The sequence below is a fragment of the Herpailurus yagouaroundi genome, unplaced genomic scaffold, assembly GCF_014898765.1.
Source record: "Herpailurus yagouaroundi ecotype Mexico unplaced genomic scaffold, PumYag 419, whole genome shotgun sequence".
NCBI classification, from domain to species: Eukaryota; Metazoa; Chordata; class Mammalia; order Carnivora; family Felidae; genus Herpailurus; species Herpailurus yagouaroundi.
In genome coordinates, this window is record NW_024412636.1 from 400,008 (window position 1) to 419,678 (window position 19,671).

The 19,671-nt window shown below is 56.0% G+C and overlaps 2 protein-coding genes across 3 annotated transcripts in view; one reads left to right on the plus strand and one right to left on the minus strand.

The window, feature by feature from the left end:
- Positions 1-18,222, minus strand: part of EFCC1 (EF-hand and coiled-coil domain containing 1) — a 41,143-nt gene extending 22,921 nt beyond the window's left edge. For both annotated transcript variants that reach the window (XM_040463717.1, XM_040463716.1), the window contains exons 1-2: positions 17,162-18,222; positions 15,586-15,869 (exon numbers count right to left, since the gene is read on the minus strand). In XM_040463717.1, the coding sequence (XP_040319651.1) occupies positions 15,586-15,869; positions 17,162-18,151 (1,274 nt within the window). In that variant the 5' untranslated portion in view covers positions 18,152-18,222. The remainder of the gene's footprint in view (positions 1-15,585; positions 15,870-17,161) is intronic.
- Positions 18,223-18,496: 274 nt separating this feature from the next.
- CFAP92 (cilia and flagella associated protein 92 (putative)) overlaps positions 18,497-19,671 on the plus strand; it is an 83,419-nt gene continuing 82,244 nt past the window's right edge. Inside the window, exon 1 of the mRNA XM_040463711.1 lies at positions 18,497-18,599. The gene's annotated coding sequence lies outside the window, so the exon portion shown is untranslated. The remainder of the gene's footprint in view (positions 18,600-19,671) is intronic.

Sequence of the window (19,671 nt, forward strand, 5' to 3'; positions counted from 1 at the left end):
CCCAAAGCATTTGATGAATTTGATCAATCAAAGGACACATGGGAGCCGGCTGGCGTCCCTTGGTCAAGTTCTGTGCAAGCCTCTCACAACCCAGCGATTCCGCCCCCGGGGTATTGTTTTTTGGGGGAAGTTCTCGCACCCGTCTGCAGGGTGGCATGGAGGAGAATGCTCATCAGTGTCATCTGGGGAGGTGGCAGCTGGGAGGCGGCTCTGGGATTGGGCGGGAGCCTCACCAGGAGGGAGGGACAAGGGGCAGCCGTGCACACAGCCAAGGCACCTGAAACATGCAAGGCTGAGTGAAAAATGCAAGACGCGGCGTGAGACACAGAACACAGTGCTGTTACGGACGCCGAACGCAGACACAGAAACACACGTTTTGCCGGAGCACAGTGAAAAGAAGATACCTGGAAGTCACTCGAGGAGGGTTGCCGATAGGGCGGACAGGGAAGTGGGAGGAGAAGGGGAGAAAGTATCCATTCCTACCCCGGCTCCAACCCAAGTCTCCCGCTCCGAGGATACAACCTTCCAAGTGTCAGAATACATGTTCACCGATGACCAGCACGGCGGTTGTAGGACACTATCACTGAACTCAGGGGCTGGCAAACTTTTCCTGTAGAGGGCCAGGGGGGGTCAATATTTCAGGCTCAGCAGCCCATGTGGCCACTGCTGTAGTTACTCAGTTCTGCCTTTCAGGTGCAAAAGCAGCTACAGACAATCCACAAGGAAATGAACATGGCTGTGTTCCAAACTTTATTTTATGGATACTGAAATTTGCAACGTCATGAAATTCCTCTGTGCCAGGAATATTGTTCCTTTTCGCATTTTCAACCACGTGAAAAGGTTGAAATCATAGTTTGCATAATAAGATCCATAAATAGGCTTGGGGCTAGATATGGCCCACAGGCTGTAGTTTGCGAACTCCTGGTTTAACTGATGACTTTTGCCCTCAGTGGACAGAATTTCATCCAGAGAAAACGTGTTTAATTGGTGTGGTAGGCTGAGGGCTCACCTTGCCCCCAAGGCCAGCCAGCCAGCACCTTCTGGATTTGTGAAGAGCACTGAATGAGAGATGGAACAGAGCAACCATCTGGCTGGGGCCAGAAAGACCACCCTGAGGGGAGTGGGGACCCCCTGAATGGGCAGCATGGCGTATCCATCTGGGTCAGCAGGAGGGAGGGATGTTGTTTGTGGCTGATATGCTAAGGGAGTGGGTGGCTGACAGCCTGTGGGACACACGTTCACAGGTGCAGGCTCACGCGAGCTCATTGGCGGTATCTAATGGCAGAGGGCACGAGCGGTGGGTGGCAGGAGGGGACGCCGGCAGCCTGCCCCTAGACCAGCCAGGTCAGCTCTGCCTTGCTTTGGCCTGAGTCTGGCCCTCCGATGTGCTGGCCCCTGACACCCTGCCAAATAATTCCCTTCCGGCTTTAGTGAGCCAGCGTCACTTCCTGTTGTTTGCAACCATGGCCCCCCCAGCTGGTATGGCTTTGAGCAATTCACATCACCTTTCTCAACTTCAACTTTCTTTCCACAAAAATGTCTTACTTACATGGTGTGCACCATGGTTACGGCAGGGTGGGCAGAGTTTCTAGCAATGACTCAAAGGTTCCTGCAGCCCTTGACTGTGGGGAGGTATCATCCCCTTGATGGTGTTATGTTGTTACAGCTGATGTCAAGGGGGTTAACGTTCCCATCCAGTCACATGAGTCCCTTTAAAAACAGAGAGCTCTCTTGGGGCGCCTGGGTGACTCAGTTGGTTAAGCGTCTGACTTCAGCTCAGGTCATGATCTTGTGGTTCGTGGGTTCGAGCCCCGCATCGGGCTCTGCGCTGACAGCTCGGAGCCTGGAGGCTGCTTTGGGTTCTGTGTCTCCCTCTCTCTCTGCCCCTCCCCTGCTCGTGCTCTGTCTCTCTCTCAAAAATCAATAAACATTAAAAAAAATATTTAATAACAGAGAGCTCTCCGGTCCAAAGAGGACTTCAGGGAGACCTGAAGTGTGAGAAGGACTTGGGTCCTCGCTGGCCAGAAGGTGAATGGGCCATGCGAGGTGCAGTGTGAACAGTGACCCTGGAGCTGACAGCCAGCAAGGAAACTGGGATCTTAGTCCTACAACCGAAAGGAATGTAATTCTGCCGACGCCGGAGTTTGGACACGTGTTCTCCCCCTGAGCCTCTATACCTGGCCAGTGACACCTTGATTTCAGCCTCGTGAGAGCCTAAGGAGAGCCAAGCCAAGCCTGCCTGGACTTCTGGCTTACACAACGTGAGATCATCAATGGGTGTTGTTTCAAGCCACTAAGTTTATGGTAATTTGTTACGGTTGCATAGAAACCAAACACAACTGCCAAACAGACAGCGCCCCATCTGCACACACAACCTCAATTACCCTTTCAGGCACTGAGTGGCCATGTGCTTCTGGAGAAGAGATCTGATTGGTCTGTGTTGGATCATGGTGACTCCTCCCCTTTACCAGGGATTGGTTTAGGGATAGGCATGTTATGTGCTTTTGGCCAATAAGAGGGGAAGGGAAGTGTTCCAGGCCGATCTCTGGGAAAAGGGAAGTCCAAGGAGGAAGTTATTTTTCTGTCTGTGCATGTGGCAGTGATGCCTGAGGCCATGGCAGCTATCTTGTGACCATGAGGGAGGTTTGCCGACAGGCCAAGACGACAAGCTGAGGAAGACAGTGTGGGAAGATGAAGAATTGTAATCCTTGCAGACATCACTGAGTTTCGAAGAAACTGCTTTTTCCCTGGACTTCTTATGGGTGATCATCAGCGTCCTTAAGATTTAAGCCATTTGGAGTTGGGTTTTCTGTTTCTTGCAGCCTAAAGTGTTGTCACCGAAAACGGCTCACAGCGCTGCTTGGGGGTTAAGTGAGGTTGCGTATGTGAAGTCCTTAGCGCAGAGCCTCAGGCCCAGCAGGTGCTCAGAAATGCAGTCTTAGTGCCTCTCCCCTCCTGCCTTAGCCCCGGGGTGAGTCAGGGTTCAACCGGAGGACTGGGGCCAGCAGGGGACATTGATCTGTGCCTATGTCTGTAGTTCCAGCACTGTCTCAAGAGCTTTATTATAAGGAAGTGGCTTCTGTGGTTGGGGGGCTGGCTCAGCCGGTCTGAAATCCCTAAGAGGGGGAGATCACAGGTAGGCTGGGATCCCTGGGCACAGAGAAGCTCTGGTCACAGGCGGAACCTGTGAAAGAAGAACCTTCTTTCTTTCAGGGAAGTCCTCAGCCTTGCAAGTGATTAAATTGCGCTCACCCAGATTATCCCGGATCACCTCCCTTGCTGAAAGTCAACTGATCACAGACTTTAATAACAGTTGCAGAATGCCTTCACAGCGAGCCTCGATTTGTGTTTGGACCGCCTGGGGCTGTTACCAAGTGACACATCAGAAGACGGTCACCGCTCCCCGGCCCGGCTTTTCCTAGAATGGCTGGAAAATGTCGCTTGCGTTCGCTTCCCTTTCTGCTTTCGGCTGCCTGAGCCACTCAGCCCCTCTGTGCGCTTTGGGGAGCTGCAGGGCGGACAGCACGTCTAGAGCCCGGCTAGGGCCCACCGACGGGTGGGGGCTTCCAGGCAGCTGAGCCCGCCCCGGAGGGCCTGGGGGCTTGCACACCGTGCTTCCTTTGCTGCGTGCCTGCGTTTCCTGAGCGAAGCCTCGCAGGAAACGGAGGCCAGCATGTGAAAACAAGAGAACAACAGTAGGAAGAAGAGCTTGAGAGGGGGCTGTGGAGGGTGAGCTGAAAATAAACCACGAAGAGGGGAGTGTGGGACAGTCCTCAGGGGTGCTTTGGGCCTGGGAAGGGTTGTCCGTGACTCCTCAACTCTGGCTCCTACTTGCCTTTCCTGGGGTGGGAGGCAGGTGCAATGGGAGTGTGTCCATCAGGGTCTCGGTGCAGGGGTCACGCTGCCACTGAGTGGTCTCTAGAGGCGTCTCTCCGCCTGGCTGCTAATTTTGTTCTGTGATTCATCCGACAGATGCATTACTGAGCCAGCCACCGCGCCCAGTGCCAGAGGTATTGCACTTAGCAGCAGACAGCCCTAGCCTCATGGAATTCACCTTCCCCTGGGGGACACAGACCTTAATGAAGGGGTCACGACAGTAAATTAAGGATGGAAAAAGCCAGGGGCTGTTAGAGATGACAGGGGAGCAGACTAGATGGGGCTGGGGCCTCTCTGAAGAAGTGAGCCATAGCATTGGAGACCGGCGGTATGGATGACTTAGGCCGGTGACTTAGGCAAGGCAGGGCTGAGAGCGGTCAGGAACTAAATGACCAAGGAGCAGAAGGGCCACTGTGGCCAGAGTGACGTGCACAGTGGGCGGAGTGGAGGATGCTGGGGCTGGATCCGTGGGTGGTGGCCAGATCACTCAGGTCCATGATAGTCAATGCAAGGAGGCTAGTGTTTATTCTAAGGGCAACAGGAAGCCACAAGGTTGGATGTGGGTTTAGAAAGCCTCCCCCCCTCCCCCGCCCCACCAGCCACTGTGTGGTTGGTTAGTGGGCTAGAGAGCTAGGGACAGCAGTCACATCTGTGCTGATGCTGGTGGGTGGCAGGTGTGGCTGGAGGGGAGCAGGTAGGTTGGAGACTTCAAATTCAAACATTACCTCCTCAAGGAAGCCTTCTGCCAGGCAGGACTGAATTTACATGAAGTCTTCACCCTCAGAGTCTCGGAAAGTGACTGTATTTGGTGACAGGGTCTTGACAGAGGCGATCAAGTTAAAATGAGGTCACTGGGGTGGCCCTAATCCAATCTAATTCATGTCTTTATAGGAAGAGGAGATTAGGACCCAAACATGTGCAGAGGGAGGACTACGTGAGGACAGAAGCAGAAGACGGCCATCTGCAAACACATTCTCCTGCAGAGCCCCCAGAAGGAACCAACCCTGCCCACACCTTGATCCTGGACTTCTGGCCTCCAGGACGGTGAAATGATGCATGTCTGTTTAAGCCGGCAATAGTATTTGTCACGCAGCCAATCTGACTGATACACTGTTCCAAGTGCCATAGTAAAGAAACCTTTTCCACCATGCCCATATCTTATTCATCCCATTTATTGTCACCCATTGGCTGACCATATCCCCTACCCAGGGTGTCAGTCCCATGAGGGCAGAGACTTTGTCTCGGTCATAGCTGCCAGGACAGCATCAGCACTCTCTGGGCACGCAACAAAATTTGGGTGAATAAAGAAAAGTCAGTAGTTATGTCTGACGGAGACGATGAAGACACTAAGGGAAGATTCTCTGTCCCCCACGCTTACTGGGTCTCTGACTGCTGTTGGCCCCAAGCTTCTCCAGGTCACCTCAGTCCTCTTGGGAGAAGTGTCCCCACTGCCCCCAATTCAGAGCAGGCAGTGGGAATCCTCAGATGTTTCCAACAGTCCGAGCACCTGCCAGCCAGTAGGCAGCCCTCGTCTTTCCTGGGCTTGGGCCTCTGCTAGGCTCAGTGGCAGCAGGGACAGAAAAGAGGGGCGCTGAGTGCCATCACTGCCCACAAGAAGTTCCCAGTCTAGGAGCTCCTGCCTCAACTTCCTGCATGGGACCCAGGCCTGGTCAATCACAGTGATTGGTTCCGAGTAGTTACACAACTCCCACCCGGGCCCATCACTACCTTCCGTGTCCCTGTTGTCAATGATTGGTTCAAGGATGGGCATATAACCATGTCAGGATAATCAGAGTTAATCTAAGGGTTTTGTTGGAACTACCGGAAAAGAAAAGCTCTTTCTGTTGGGGGTGATTCAGAGGGTGGAAACTCACCCTGGTGATGCTGGCAGACCTCTTGCTCCCATATAGGAAGAATGTCTGAAAGTGGAGCCCACAAGAGGGAAGCAGAGGTAAGAGATAGAGAGATTCCACATGTCATTATTTGTACTCCTAGATCCAGCCATGCCTGAAGCCATACTCTTGTGCTTTTCAGCAGATCATGCACCCCGCTCCCACCAACTTTTAAATTTAAGCCAGTTTGAGTTTAGTTTCCGCCATTGGCGACAAGCGTCCGATATAACAGAGATATTCCGCTACGTCCAAAAAAGCATACATCTATTTCTCACCATTTCCCCCACACGAGAGCACCTTGATGGTCTATACCCCAGGTCGTTGCGTCAGAACATCCTGGAGACCATGACGCCCACTCCCTCATGTGCTCCAGGGTTTCTCCGGCTTGGGTCTCAGGCAGAAGCCATTTACACTACCCAGAACTCGAGACAGGCGATGTCAGGATCCTGGCTCTACAGTGCCTCTGAAGCAACAAGGCCTGCCAGGCCTCCACCCCGGCACTGGCCTCTTCCTTGTGTTTCCTTATGTGGTCGGGACCACCCTAGACGAGGGGAACCATCCACATGTACCAAGGACCTCTGGCTTTCTGGAACACCACTACACTACACAACAAACTTCCAAAAAAACTTCCCACATCTGGCTCAGGGGCCCAAACATCCGCTTTTTCATCTTCCCTTTACTTGGTGCCATGTGGCCTGGGGTGGCTCGGTCAGTTGAGCGTCCAACTTCGGCTCAGGTCACGATCTCGCGGTTCGTGGGTTCGAGCCCCACATCGGGCTCTCTGTTGTCAGCGCAGAGCCTGGAGCCTGCTTCGGGTTCTGTGTCTCCCTCTCTCTCTGCCCCTTCCCTGCTTCTGCTTTGTGTCTCTTCCTCTCTCAAAAATAAATAAACACCAAAAAAAAAAAATTGCTTCGTTGGTGCCATGCTGCGGCCTTTATGATTCTTGGATTTTCACTTCCAGAAAGGAAGCTCACAGGTTAGACGTTTGTTGTTTTTGTCTGACCTGCATCCTTGTTCTGTCTCCAGGTAACGGCACCCACGATGCTTTGAGGAACTCCCCCGCCCCCACACCCAGGCTAAGCACCCACCTCTCCCAGACCTCAGGGCTCAGTGTGTGCTCCGGCCCTGGCCGTGATGGAGTCTCCCAGCACCCTGGCCTCAGGAATCCCAGCCCTGGATTCTTCCCTGGGACATCATCCACAGGTGCTAGAAAGCAGGATGTTGGGTCACCGAAGCTGGGCTCACGGCAGCCACGTTCGTGGGTAAAACCAAGCAGGGACAAGCAGAGATACAGGATGCACAGAGTGTGCTGGCGGCATGGGGATTTAAATCTGCTCCGGAGTGTGGAGCAGACAGACGCACGAATGCTCCCCACAGACGAGAAGGCCCCCGCCACGGGAGGCCAACTGATGACAATGACATTTACTGAGTGCCAAGTACGTGCCAGGCACAATTTGAAGTGCCCTTTGCATCCTGGCTAATTCTTTCTTCATGACGTAGGCACTAACATTAACCCCATTTTCCAGATGAGGAAACTGAGGCGCGATAGGTTGAGTCAGAGCTTCCCAAGAAGTGTCAAGGCACCAAAGAAAATAGACGCACATAGAGGTAAGAGGACAAGGTGGGTCGTGACCAAACATGGCTGGTGCGGCCCCTCAGGCCACCCTGGGTCCGTGTGGCTGGCTCTGACCTGGGGACCCCCGTCCACTTGGGACCCATCTGCATGCTTCAGGCTACCTGCCTGGCTGGGAACTGGACAAGCTGGGACCGGAAAGCAGGGGATCGCAGAGCCCATCCCCTAATCTGAGCACAAAGACACAGGACCCGCAGCTTGTTCCCAACCACCCAAGGGAAGCAGCACACGCAGCCCTAGACTCTGGGACTCTTGAGGACCGAGTCTAGCTTGGGGGTTGCCCTGTCCTACTGGGTGACCTTGGGAAGATCGCTGTCCGTCTCTGGGCTCCAGCTTCTTCTCTGAAGGACACGTTTGCTGCACACATTAGCCTGTACGGTCAAGATCCCGCTCCTTGGTAGGCACATGAAGTCCCAGACCCTGGGCCGTCAGCCATAAGGATGGGCTCAGCTCTGCTCTCAGAGAACTCTGGCTGGGGGCATGCTTTGCCTGAGGGGAGACTTCTCTGCGGAGATACTATTGAGCAAAGAACGCCGCAGCTCTTCTGGCCTCGCCGTCTCCATCCCTGGGACTGACAAGGCCTCACTCCTTCTTCGGGCCCTTCTGCGCCTCCGTGACCCCGCTCTGGCCATTGTGTTCACATAGACATCCACTGGTGAGTGGTTTCTCAGCAGGCTTTGCTTTTTTGGATAGAAAAGAACAGATGTCCCCCTTCTTTCTGCCTTTAATAGAGTTGTGGAGGCCACACGTCTGAAGGAACATTGCAAAGACTCATTTGCCCCGGCTCCACGTCGGGGTCCGAGCTCTCAGGGCAGAGCCTGCTTGAGATTCTCTCCCTCGCTCTCTGCCCTTCCCCCGCTCGTGTACGTGTGCGCACACTCTCTCTCTCTTGCTCAAAATAAATAAATAAACTTTAAAGTCTGTTTCAGCCCGCAAATCCCAAGGTTCCATCCTTGCAGAAAGCTCTGTCTTGGAACAGAGAAGAGCAGGTCTGAGGCTCCCCCGCCCCGAGCTCCTGGCAAGGCCTCCAGGTATGGGACTGGGGGTCTGTCCCTTCTCAGGGGCTGGAGGTCAGGCCCTGCGTTCTCTTTCCCTGGACCCAGATATATCCTCCTCACCTGTCTCCTTGCCTCTCACCACCCCTCCTGCCTGATCTGTCTTCCAGACACAGCCAGAGGGGTCTCCGTGAAGCTCAAATCTGATTAGGCCCTTCTTGCTTAAGCCCTTCTCTGTCTCCCTTGTTCTCTGGGGTAAAGGTCTCATGCTCAGTCTGGTGCTCAGGGTCCTTCGCCACCCCTTGCCTGCCTTCCAGCTTCCTCTCCTGCCACTTTCCACTTCAAACCCTCTCCCACCGTAAGTCTCCCTGTTCACAGGAGGCACCCAAGCCCTTCACATCTCTAAGCCTTTGCACTCACTGCAACCTGCATTTGCAATGCCGGAGAAAACTCCTACTCATCCTTCAATACCCAGGTTGGATGATGGAATAACCCCAAGAGATGCCCTGACCCCCCTGCCTCATTCATGCCTCCTCCATGCTTGTCTACACTCTGCAACTTGGTTAGGGTCCTGTCTACAATCAGCTGAGACTGTCCATTGTTTGCTGCTGGTCTCCAGACAGAAGGCTCTCTAGGGGCCGGGCTCTGTTACTATTAACATCAACCACCATGACCGTTACTATTTATGGGGGGTACTGTGATAAGGGATCAATAATAATAGTAACATGATATTCATTAAGCTTTCTCTCAATGCTAAGCACTGTTCTAGGTGCTTTATACATGTTAGCATTCTGAATCTTCAAATACCCCAGGAAATGGGTATTATTAGTAGTAATATTCTCGTCATCCCCATTTTACAGATGAGGAAACTGAGGCTCACAGAGAGAAAGGGAAGGGCTCCAAGTCCCACAGAAAATATGTGGAAAAGCTGGGATTCAAACGCAGGTCAGGCTGGGCCTCCTGAGCCTGCCCCCACCCCCCGCCCTCCCCATCAAGCCCATCTGTGGAGGGTCCCAGGCCGGGGCATGTGGCAGGTGCCTGACCACCACTGCCTCTTTGTGAGCCCTGGGTATTGTCCCTGAGAGAAAGGCCTCGGTTCCCACCAGTGGCCACCCACACACCTGCTTCCAAGACTAATGGAATCCGTGACCAGACGCCTCCTAGCTCCAGATGGTACCCCATGCCCCACTGCCCCGCCTCTGCCTGTCTGCTTTCCTCTCTCCCCTGACCTGCTGACTTGCCCCCCGCGCCCCCGGCCCCCCCCCCCCCCCAGGTCAGGCTGGGCTGCCGCAGTGGGGCAGAAGAAAGGAGCTGGCCCTCCAGTGGCCTCATCTTTGTGTCCCTTCCATGGTGGTCTGGTCTGCCGAAGGAGCTGTCCTCCTACTCGCCCCCACCCCCACGGGGCCTTTTCATCTTTCCCCTCCTGGACAACAAAGCCACAGAGGCCAGGAGGAAGCCCCTCCTCCCTGCTCCAGCTGAGCTGAGCTTTCTGTCTTCTTTTCTGTAAGTTTCAGCTCAGCCCCTGCCCAGAGGTACTGGCCCCAGGCTCAGCACAGAGCAGGGGCAGGCGGGCTTCAAGGTGGAGATGCCAGAAACCCACGGTCACTGAGTCAAGGGCAGTTCCTCCAGGAGCACCACCCGCCTTGAAGCAGGATCCACCCACTGGACCACTCACCCAGGGCTGACCCTGTGCTGGAGTCCCCTGTGCCCGCACCCTTCTCACCAAGACACGTCTGAGGGCGCATCCATCCATATGCTCACGCGTCCGATCATTCACCATCTTACTGCGAGCCCTGGGCTGGGTGCCCGGCTACAGAAATGCCAACATGTAGTGTTGGAGACCAGTTATTATGACCCTTTTTGACCACTCTCCGAGCAAGTTCTGAAGCGCCTGTATAGGCACAGGATGGTGAGGGCGGAATGCCCCTAACCACCCAAAGCATTCAGCAGCCTGGAAAAGCCAACCTTGAGACAAGCCTGTTCTGCAGCTAAACCAGCCTTCCTCCCCGGGGCCTCCAGTGTCTGGGGAGTCTCCAGCTGCCAGAGTAGGCCTATTTTTCAAGACAAGAAGGGGGATTTGGACTGCAGGCTCCAGAGAGAGGCATGGGCGGGGTGTATGTGTTTTTTAACACATATGGGATATGTTCCTCCTTAATTGTCCTGGGAGGGGCTCAGTCCCACAGTCCGATGGGGCTGGCTATGGCTCCAGCAGTGGGTATGTGACTAAGCTTTGGCCAATCAGAACATCAAATCTTCTTGCCCCTCCTCTACCTCCCGCTCCCCACCCCCACTGATGGGTTCAGGGATGAATATGTTTCCAAGTTGGTTCAATGATTTCCAGTTCCAGGACTTCACTGGGATGTCTCAGACGAGAGATGATCTTTCTATTGGACTTAGACCTTTGAGGAGGTAAGTGCCCCAAAGGCTACCAGGAGAGAGAACTTGCCTGAGAGAGAAGCAGAGCTTCTATATTCTGGTGACATTGTTTGAGTACCTTGATCCAGCCATGCCTGAAGCTGGTCTGCTGAGACTTTCCCAGAAGCCACTGTTTTAACCCAAGTCAGTTAGAGTCAGGCTTCCAGGCATTCATCTAAGAGAGCTGGCTGATGGGAAGAAAGAAAACAGAGAAGAGAAGGGTGGAGAGTGGCTGGGTGTAGATTGGGAGAAGTAACAGTGAAAACCCTGGTTGGATGTGGGGTTAAATGACATTTGATGACTCGGGATGGCAAATATTCATAAAAAATGATCGCTGTAATGTCATCTCTCCTCCCTCCCGTCATCAGTAAGGTCTATGCTGCTCAAAAATGTGTTGGGAGGGGGGACTGTTTTCGGGGATTTGAAGAAGCCGAGTCTCTCTCGTCTGAGATGAGGTGGTGCATCCAGCTGCGGGAAGCAGGAGCCCAGAGGCTGATGTGGCTGTGATGGAGCAGGTAATCCTCCTTGGCAGACTGGGCTGGGTCCGGTGAGCCCCTGGGTTTTTGTCTGGTTCCAAGAGGCCCGAAGACCCCTTTGATTCCTGGAATGCTTCCATATGATCTGGGACTCACTCCCACAGCTGTGAAACCAGAAGTTCTTCCGTGGGGCCCGTCTGCACACAGCCCATTTGTATCCTAACATGGGTGTTCATGGCCTGCTCCCCCCAGGCCCCAGAGGAGCCTCTGGGGGCAGCAGACATGTCTGTGTCATTCCCGTGTACCCGACGTATCCACTTTCTCCATGGAAGGTGCGTAGAGAATGTGGAACTAATATATGAACATCCTCAATTGCTTAAATGTTTACTGTCTGTTCTCTTAGGTTCCCGGTCAGGGTGGTGAATTGACGTGCTGTGCAAGGTTCCCTTCCCATGTACCAACACACAGAAGAACTGGATAAAATATAACCATTTAAATGAGTACAGAGCCAAGGTCAAAAACAAGAGGGAGCTTGCCTGGGGAGTTCATACAAGGAGGCTCCTGCATGAAGCCAGGGGCCAGCCCGGGGCTGCCTCATCCATGAACAGAGGTGAGAAAAACCCCTCTTACTGGCCTTGGGATGTTGTCCCTATTTATGGACTCAATTTCTCCCGACCTGTGTAGTTCTGAAGCTTCAAGCTGAGAAATGAAGTTACAAGCCGGCCCGGAATCGGGCCCTGGGGGAGGCAGACGGGGAACAGCTCTGACGGGAACGCCACAGCCCTGGGGATGGGTGGGTTCTCCCGGATCATGGCTTCCGCCAAAGATGGGCTCGCAGTTGGCCATCACGAGGCACACCGAGGACCTTGCCATCAGCACGGAAAGGGCAGAGAGGTAAAACACCAGGGAAAGCTGAGCGGTTGCAGCGATCCCAAAGAGATTGGAAAAGAAGGACGTTTGGGAAAGACATGACGGGCAGGATGGCATCCACAACACAAGGACAGAGGGGGACGAAAAAGAAGTAAATGGAAGCCCAGGGAATGAGAAAGGCAGTCACTGAGATATCGTTTTAGGGCGACGGCACGGAAGGGGAAAGGACATTTACTCGGAGTTGGGAAACTCACCAGGGCCCTGGAACAGCCAAGGTTTCGTTAGGAGGCCACCCCCGCTCCAGGGCTCTATTTCCTCGTGTGAGAAGAGGTGGCTCAGATACCAACCTCAGAGGTTATGAGAAGGTCAGAGTGTGTCGCTTCCTGCCACAGTGCTGGAAAAGTGTCATTCATTCTAACCAAATGGCTTCAAGCTGTCATTCCCAGCAGGGATTTCAGTCACTGGCTTTTTCTCCCCAAAGATACATCTGCAGAACACCTGGAGGCATTCCAGAGCGATGTCCCTTAAGAGTGCATGACAGGCTCTAGTCTTTGGGGTGTGAGGCCTCTTCAACCCACCAAGTTCCTTCGGACCCTACCGCAGGCTCCATGCGTCTGGTCACAGAGGGACACCTGAGTTCCTGACACTTATGCAAAAACAGAGGTGACATTGTAGCCCACAGCCCCTCTGCAGGCTGTGACATTCCTTCAGGTGTTTCGGGGGGGGGGGGGGCCCGGGGAGACTCCAGGAGGACTTGTGGAAGTTGCCAGACTGGCCTGGGGTATGTGGCTTTGGGCTCTTTGGGCTGGGGCTTGGATCCTGGCTTGTCTGGCCTTGGTTTTCTCATCCAGCAAGTGGAGTTAATAATACCTTTCTCTGAGGCCAGTTGAGGGGCTCATTTGTACTAACATGGGGAAAGTTCCTTGCATCATGCCTGGTACACACGTGATGCTCAACGCATGTCCTTGGCTGTTCCACGCCCCCGCCCTTTCCTTTCTTCAAAGAAGGAGAGCTTTGGGGCAAGTCGCCCACAAACTCTGATCATAGAAAACGGGCAGAGGAGGTCTGCCTCCTGAGGCTGGGCGTGGTTTAGGGGGCATGTTGTTATAGGGGCAGGGGAGCGAGTGACAGAGCCATCTCCTAATCACCGCGACCTGAGCACAGTGTTACTCTTTCTCCTCACCAAGAGAACCCAGTTTTGTTTGGGGCCTCAGTATGTAGATAAGAGCAGCCATGTGACACAGTGCTGGCCCAGGACATGGAGATGCACGTTCTGGTGGGGAAGGGGTGTCTCTCCCTGGAAACAAAGTCAAAGCTCACTTGAAGAAAATCCTCCCCACCCTCAGCATTGCCCATCCTTCTTCTGATGCCTGGACACAGACGTGAGGCCTGGAGGTGTGGCAGCCATCTTGTAACTGTGAGCCCACACACACGAAAAGGTAAAGTGGAAAGAAAGAAAGAAAGAAAGAAAGAAAGAAAGAAAGAAAGAAAGAAAGGAGGGAGGGAGGGAGGGAGGGAGGGAGGGAGGGAGGAAGAAAGAGCACAGGTGGTAGGGGCAGGCTGACCTTACTTTTCCATGTTCTGGCTGTGTGACCTTGGGTATGTTACTTCACTTCTCAGAGCCTCACTCCCCACAATCTGTAAACTGGGGATAAAACCTCTACCTTGGCACAGTTCTTGTGAGGGTTAAGTGGCGCCCTGGATACAAATCCACCTTTTCTAGCACAAAGGGCTATCCCAATGTTTGTAGTGGCTCCTGTAGTCATGCTGTGGGAGACAGTGAGTTACTTTAGGGTGAAACAAAGAAGGGCCCCTTCATTTCTCCTCTTGGAGAAAGTTCTAAGGCTGGACACAGGCCCCAAGCCAACCAGCTCTGTTCTTTGGTCGATCAGCTATGCAAACAGGAAGTGACTACCCAAACATTTGGAGCTGCAGGAGGCTGGCCCCGGGGTGGGCCTCCTCACGGAGGCCTCTCTCCACACTGTGTCTTCTCATCTTCCAGCTGGGAGCACCTCAGAAGTCAAGGAGGAGGTCCCTCCTCTGAGGGGCTAGGTTCAAAGCCTCCCCTTCTGGTTGCCTTGCCCACCAGCCTAGGCCAGGCCACTTTCCCTTCGGGCTGGAAGATGCCGACAGCCCCTCTGTGGGCTCCCCACAGGCTCTTGCTCTTTCCTCCTCCCATCTCTTTGTCACAACTGCAGCCAGGGCCACTTTTTTTGAAATGCAAATCTGTTCCTGTCCCCCTCTTGCTGAAGTCTTTCATGCTCTCTTTGGGGGAAAGATTAAAGCCCCTGACACACCCTTCCAGGCCCTGGAAGGCCTGGCCTCTGCCTGCCGCTCCAGCCACTCTGGCCTCCTTTTAGTTTCTGGAATGTGCCACAGTTCCCCTTGCCTCAGGGCTTTGCCCACACGATTCCCATTTTCTAATCCCCCCCCCCTTCCCCCTGTCCCTCTCCCCGGCCCACCTTGCCAAGTAACATCCTATTCTCAGCTCTCAGCTCAGGGGCCACTTCAGGTGCTGGCTGAGCCCCGCTCTTCCCCCACAGCATTCATCCAGCCGGCTGCCCTACATCTCATCACATGATCTCACATGCTCGGTAGTGGCTGCTCAGGGCAGGGACTTGGGGCTGTCTTGCCCCCAGTCACATTCCTGGTACCTGGTGTAGCCTCTGTACAGAGTCAGTGCTCAGTAAATGCGGAAGGCAGGCAGGCAGGCAGGTGTGCCTTGGGATTCAAAATGGAGACGGGGCTGCTCACTGAGCGCCTGCCCCGTGGCCGGCAGGACCTCGCGCCCCCTTCACAGCCACTCTAGCAGGCAGGGACCCCACTCTGTTCTACCAAAGGGGGAAACAGAAGCTCCAAGAGGGGTCAGCGACTGGCCCAAGGTCGCACATCTGGCAGATGCCCTGCTAGGATTTAAACTTGGTCCCAAGCCCGGCTTCCTGCCTGGTGGAGTTGGCACAAGGGATCGTTGTACATCCGTTTCCTCATCTGCCGAACGGGGATGAGATGGTACCAAGTGACAGGGCTGCCGTGAGGATTCGGTCAGGCCACTAAAGTGCTTAGCTCAGCGTCCGGTGCACGTTAAGGACTCAGCAACTGTCAGCTATCACCACCACCACCACCATCGTCATCATCACTGGGTTGATCAAAGAACGGATACGAATAACTCTATCCTGTTGCGACCCACGCATGGGCAAATGGAAGGCCTTTGTGGGTGAACACGCACAGGAGTGGTCGGGTGGGGGGCAAGCCATGGAGTGGATGAACGTCGGAGGAAAGGGAGGAACGGCCGAGCGAGCGGAGGGATACACGAAACGAACAAACGAGAACGCGAGCACCAGCGTGCGTGCGGGGAGGATACACGCCCGTGGTCTGGGACACCCGGAGTGACTTGGGGCACCGGGGCCGCACCCCCCCCCCCCGCTCACCTGTAGCGCCGCAGCTCGCCCTCCAGCCGCCGCACCCAGCGCTGCAGGCCGGGCACCTGTCTCGCCAGCGCTTCGAGCTCGCGCACGCGGCCCAGGCTGCGCAGCACCGCCTCCCGGGCCTCCTCGGCGCGTCGCCGAACCTCGACCTGGCCCTGGCGCAGGCGCCCCGCGCGGGCCTCGGCCACCGCCAGGGCGCCCCGCGCCTTCCGCAGCTCCCGCGCCGCCACCTCGGGCCCAACGCGCCCCGCCTCCTGCGCGCCCGCCTGGCTCTTCCAGAGGCCGACCTGCGGGGGACAGGGCCGCGGGGACAGCCGTGAGCGCCTCGCTGCGCTCACCATTCCCGCGCCCCCAGGAGCACCGAGCGTGCACGTTTGTTGCGCGCGCTGCCTCCCGCTCCCGGGCTGCTCTGAACTCGGTTCATTCCTCGCAAGAAACCTAATGAGACAGGAGCTCTGATCAGCCCCCCTTTTCCTGGGTGATGGAAACCGAGCCACAACACCCATGTTCTCATCTTGGCGCGGTATCGATTAATTCCCAAGCTTTACGACTCTTCCCTGCCGATTGCCTGCATTGGTGGCACTCGACCTTCCAGTGGCGCCTCCGATCCCTAGGCTCGAGGAACAAAAAGGCGTTTCCGGACTTCCCCAAGGCCTGGTCAATAGACTGTTCTTGAGGATGGGGTTTTGTCTGTCTTGTTTACTGCGGTGTCCCCGACGCCTAAACCAGGCCTGGCACACAGTAAGTAGGTGCTCAATAAATACCTGGCGTGAATGATCCTGGACCCTCTTACTCTGCACTCCCACCTTTTGCTTCTCTGGTGCTCCCTGGCTGCCAGCCCTTGCCTGGTCCATAGGTACGGCCACTCAAAGCAGCGCCCTGCCACCCCTCTGCCACTCAGGGCTGGTGTCTGGGCAGAGTGCAGAGCAGGGCCCATACCCCTTGGCACAGGGCTGGGCACAGCGCAGAAGTGTTTGTTGACTGAATCCCAGATGCTTGGGCTGGGTCCATATCTCGCTCACTGCTTCCTTCTCAATATCCCAGAGAAGGCCTGACCCCCACAGGTGTTTGGTGGCCAGTGACTCCCCGATGAACACCAGGCCCTGGCCCCGAGGGAGGCCCATCACTATTTGCTGAATGACCCAACGAGCTGCTTAAGGGGGTGGGTGGGTGGGGACAGGGCCTCTTTCACCCCTTATCCCCTAACCTCTCCCCGCACCCCCATAGCCTGCCACCACGGAGAGCTCAAGATGCCTGTTTAATGACTGAATGTGCGAACCGGCCCAGGTTTCCGGGGCGAATGCAACCACTGGGTTAGAAGAGGCAAGAAGGGACAGGGAGGCTGGGGAGACGGGGTGGGCTGGTGATCTGGGTGCGACAGCGGTTCTGGAGGTGGCACGGGGGAAGAGAAGGGGAGGGCTGGAGTGGGGCGGGAGAGGGACAGGATGCCAGCGACCTGGAGTGGGGTGGGGCTGCCCTCTCTCCCCCGTTCCACTTCCTGTGCCCGGTCCCGGCTGTTCGAACGACCCCCGCCCCCATCCAGTCGTTGCCGCCCCCCTCCCTCCGCGCCGGCGCGCACCTGCAGCGCTAGGCAGCGCGCGTCGCTGCTCTGCAGCGCGGCCCGCAGGTCCTCCACCAACTCGCGCAGGCTGCCGTTCTCCTCCTCCAACCGCGCCAGGCGCTCGCCGTCCCGGCCGCCGTCGGGGCAGTCGGGGCCGCCGTCCGGGCCCGGCGTGTGGGGGGTGCGGCGGCGGCGGCGGCGCGGGCGGCGCAGGCGGATCTGCGTCTCGATGTGCTCGCTGAGAGCGCCGCGGGGCAGCCGGGGCCCCGCGCGCGTGCCGAAGTAGCCGCAGAGGCGCGCGTGGAACTGGCGGAAGGTGAGCTCGGGCGGCTCCGCGCGCAGCGCCAGGCGCGCCTCCTCTTCGGCATCTGCGTCCCCGTCGGTGGCCACCCCGGCGGCCGCGTCCCCGGCGGCCGCATCCCCCGGGTTCGCGTCTCGGGCGGCCGCATCCCCGGAGGCCTCCCCGGCGGCGGCCCCCTCGGCGCGCAGCCCCAGCACGGCGCAGAGCGCGCGGAAGTCGGCGCGGGGCAGGCGGCCGGCGCCGCGGCAGTCCAGGTGGTGGAAGACCTCCTGCAGGTACTGGTCCAGGCCGGTGGCCAGCACCACGATCTCGTTCTCCACGCCGCGGTCCAGCCCGTAGTGGTGCGCCAGGGCGCTCAACAGCCACTGGGTGCGCCGCGCGGGTCGCCGGTACGGGTCACCCGCCGCGCCTTCCATGCCGGCCTCCCGGCCCGCGCCGTCCGGCTCCTTCGCCGCCGAGCGTCGCTTCTCGGGTGCCTCCGCCCCGCCACTTCCAGGGGCGGCTCCGGAGTTCCTCGGAAGGAGGGGCTTAGGCTTGGCGGTCGCGGTCTGGTTGGAGCGGCGCGGGGGGGGCCGTGTCCCGCAGCTGCGCCGGCTTGGCGGGTCGTCCGTTTTTCCCCGGTTGGCTTGGAGGGGACTGGGGTAGAGGGCCGAGTCCCTCTCTCTTTCTCGCTTCTCCGGGTGGCCCCCGCGCTCTCCTCCCCTCATCACTCCGGGGGCGTTCCTGGCGTCTCGTCTTCCCCTCCCACTCCTGGCTCTGTCGGCTTTCGACTCCCTCACCCTCGACCCCACCCGCCCTGGGCTCAGAGTTTGCCCGGGGACGGGCGCGAGGCGTCGGCGCAGGATAGGAAGCCGGAGCGGGACGGGACGGTGGCAGCCAGGTCCTGTGGCTGGGGGCGAGCCCCCCAAGCCCACGTGTCACTCCACCCCTTCTCCTCAGAAAGGAAAGTCTTCCGAGGATAGCCCCACGAGCTGGCTCCAACCGTCCTCTCCCCGCGCCGGTGCAGAGAAGCCCCTCTCCCCGTCTGTTCAGATACTGGGGTCTTAAACTCACACGTCGCTCCACGGCAGGCGGTGCGGGGAGCCTCACGTGTAATTGGAGCCGAGGAGAGGCAGGTTGGAGGAGTGAATGAACCGCTTTAGCGGCATCGCGCCGGTGAGAAGTCGATCTGAGATGGACAGACCTTCGCTCTCTAAGCTGCGTGTGTGTTTGGTGAGGGGTGGGGTGGAGGGGGGTGGGTAGTGAGTTGGCGGAGCCTGTGTGCCTGTGGGTAGTGAGTTGGCACACGCCTGTGTGCCTGTGGGTAGTGAGTTGGCCGAGCGACCTGAGTTCCACCTCTGAGCCGGGGTTATGCTGGTAGGTTGTTTGGCCAACACTTTCTCCGGTGCCTTACAACACGTTTTTGGCAGGTGAAAGGAAAACCACCCTCTCGGGGAGACCTAGGTTGCTTTTCCTTTCTTTTTCACCAGAGAGCTGTCATGCACCTGTTACCGGCACTGGGACTGGTTGTCCAGCCATGTTGGAGCAGACTTTATTCAACTGTCCCTGGCTTTAAGATGGGCAGAATGTGGGCTTGTGTATAACTCTAGGAATTTCAATGCTAAATCCTGGAATTTGAAAAAGCGCTAAAATTCTGTCTCCTCTTCGGCAGTATCCCAGAGTCAGCAGTTTATTTGGTAAACTCCTACCCATTCTTGAAGATTTTGCCCAAAGGAAGGACTTAGATACTTCTCCCCAACCGTTTTGGACATATTTTTTTAAACTATAAAAGTAATAACATTTTGACAAAAAGTGTTACATCAGTTCCACTTCTTGGCTCCTACCTTAGAAAAATACATGTGCACAGGATGTTCACTGCATCATTGTTTATAATATCGAGAAACTAGAGACAACCTAGTACCCATCAGCCTCAATGAATCACCAAAAAAGGAGTGAGCAAGGCAAGTTGAAACCTGTTATGTACAATGTTAAGACTTACATGTACAATAACAACAAAACCACACAGCACGGTGGTAAATATTTTCTGTAAAGACGTGTATATATGCATAGAGAGAGATGGGAGGATTCAAAACTGATTTAGTGGTTATTTCTGAGGATCAAAGATATTTAGCCTTTGCTATAGCATTTCTCTTTTTGACAAGATGACTTCTCCCTCCCTCCCTTCCTTCTTTCTTTGCTTCCTTCCTCCTTCCTGCTTTCCTCTTTCTTTCTCTTTCTTTCTTTCTTT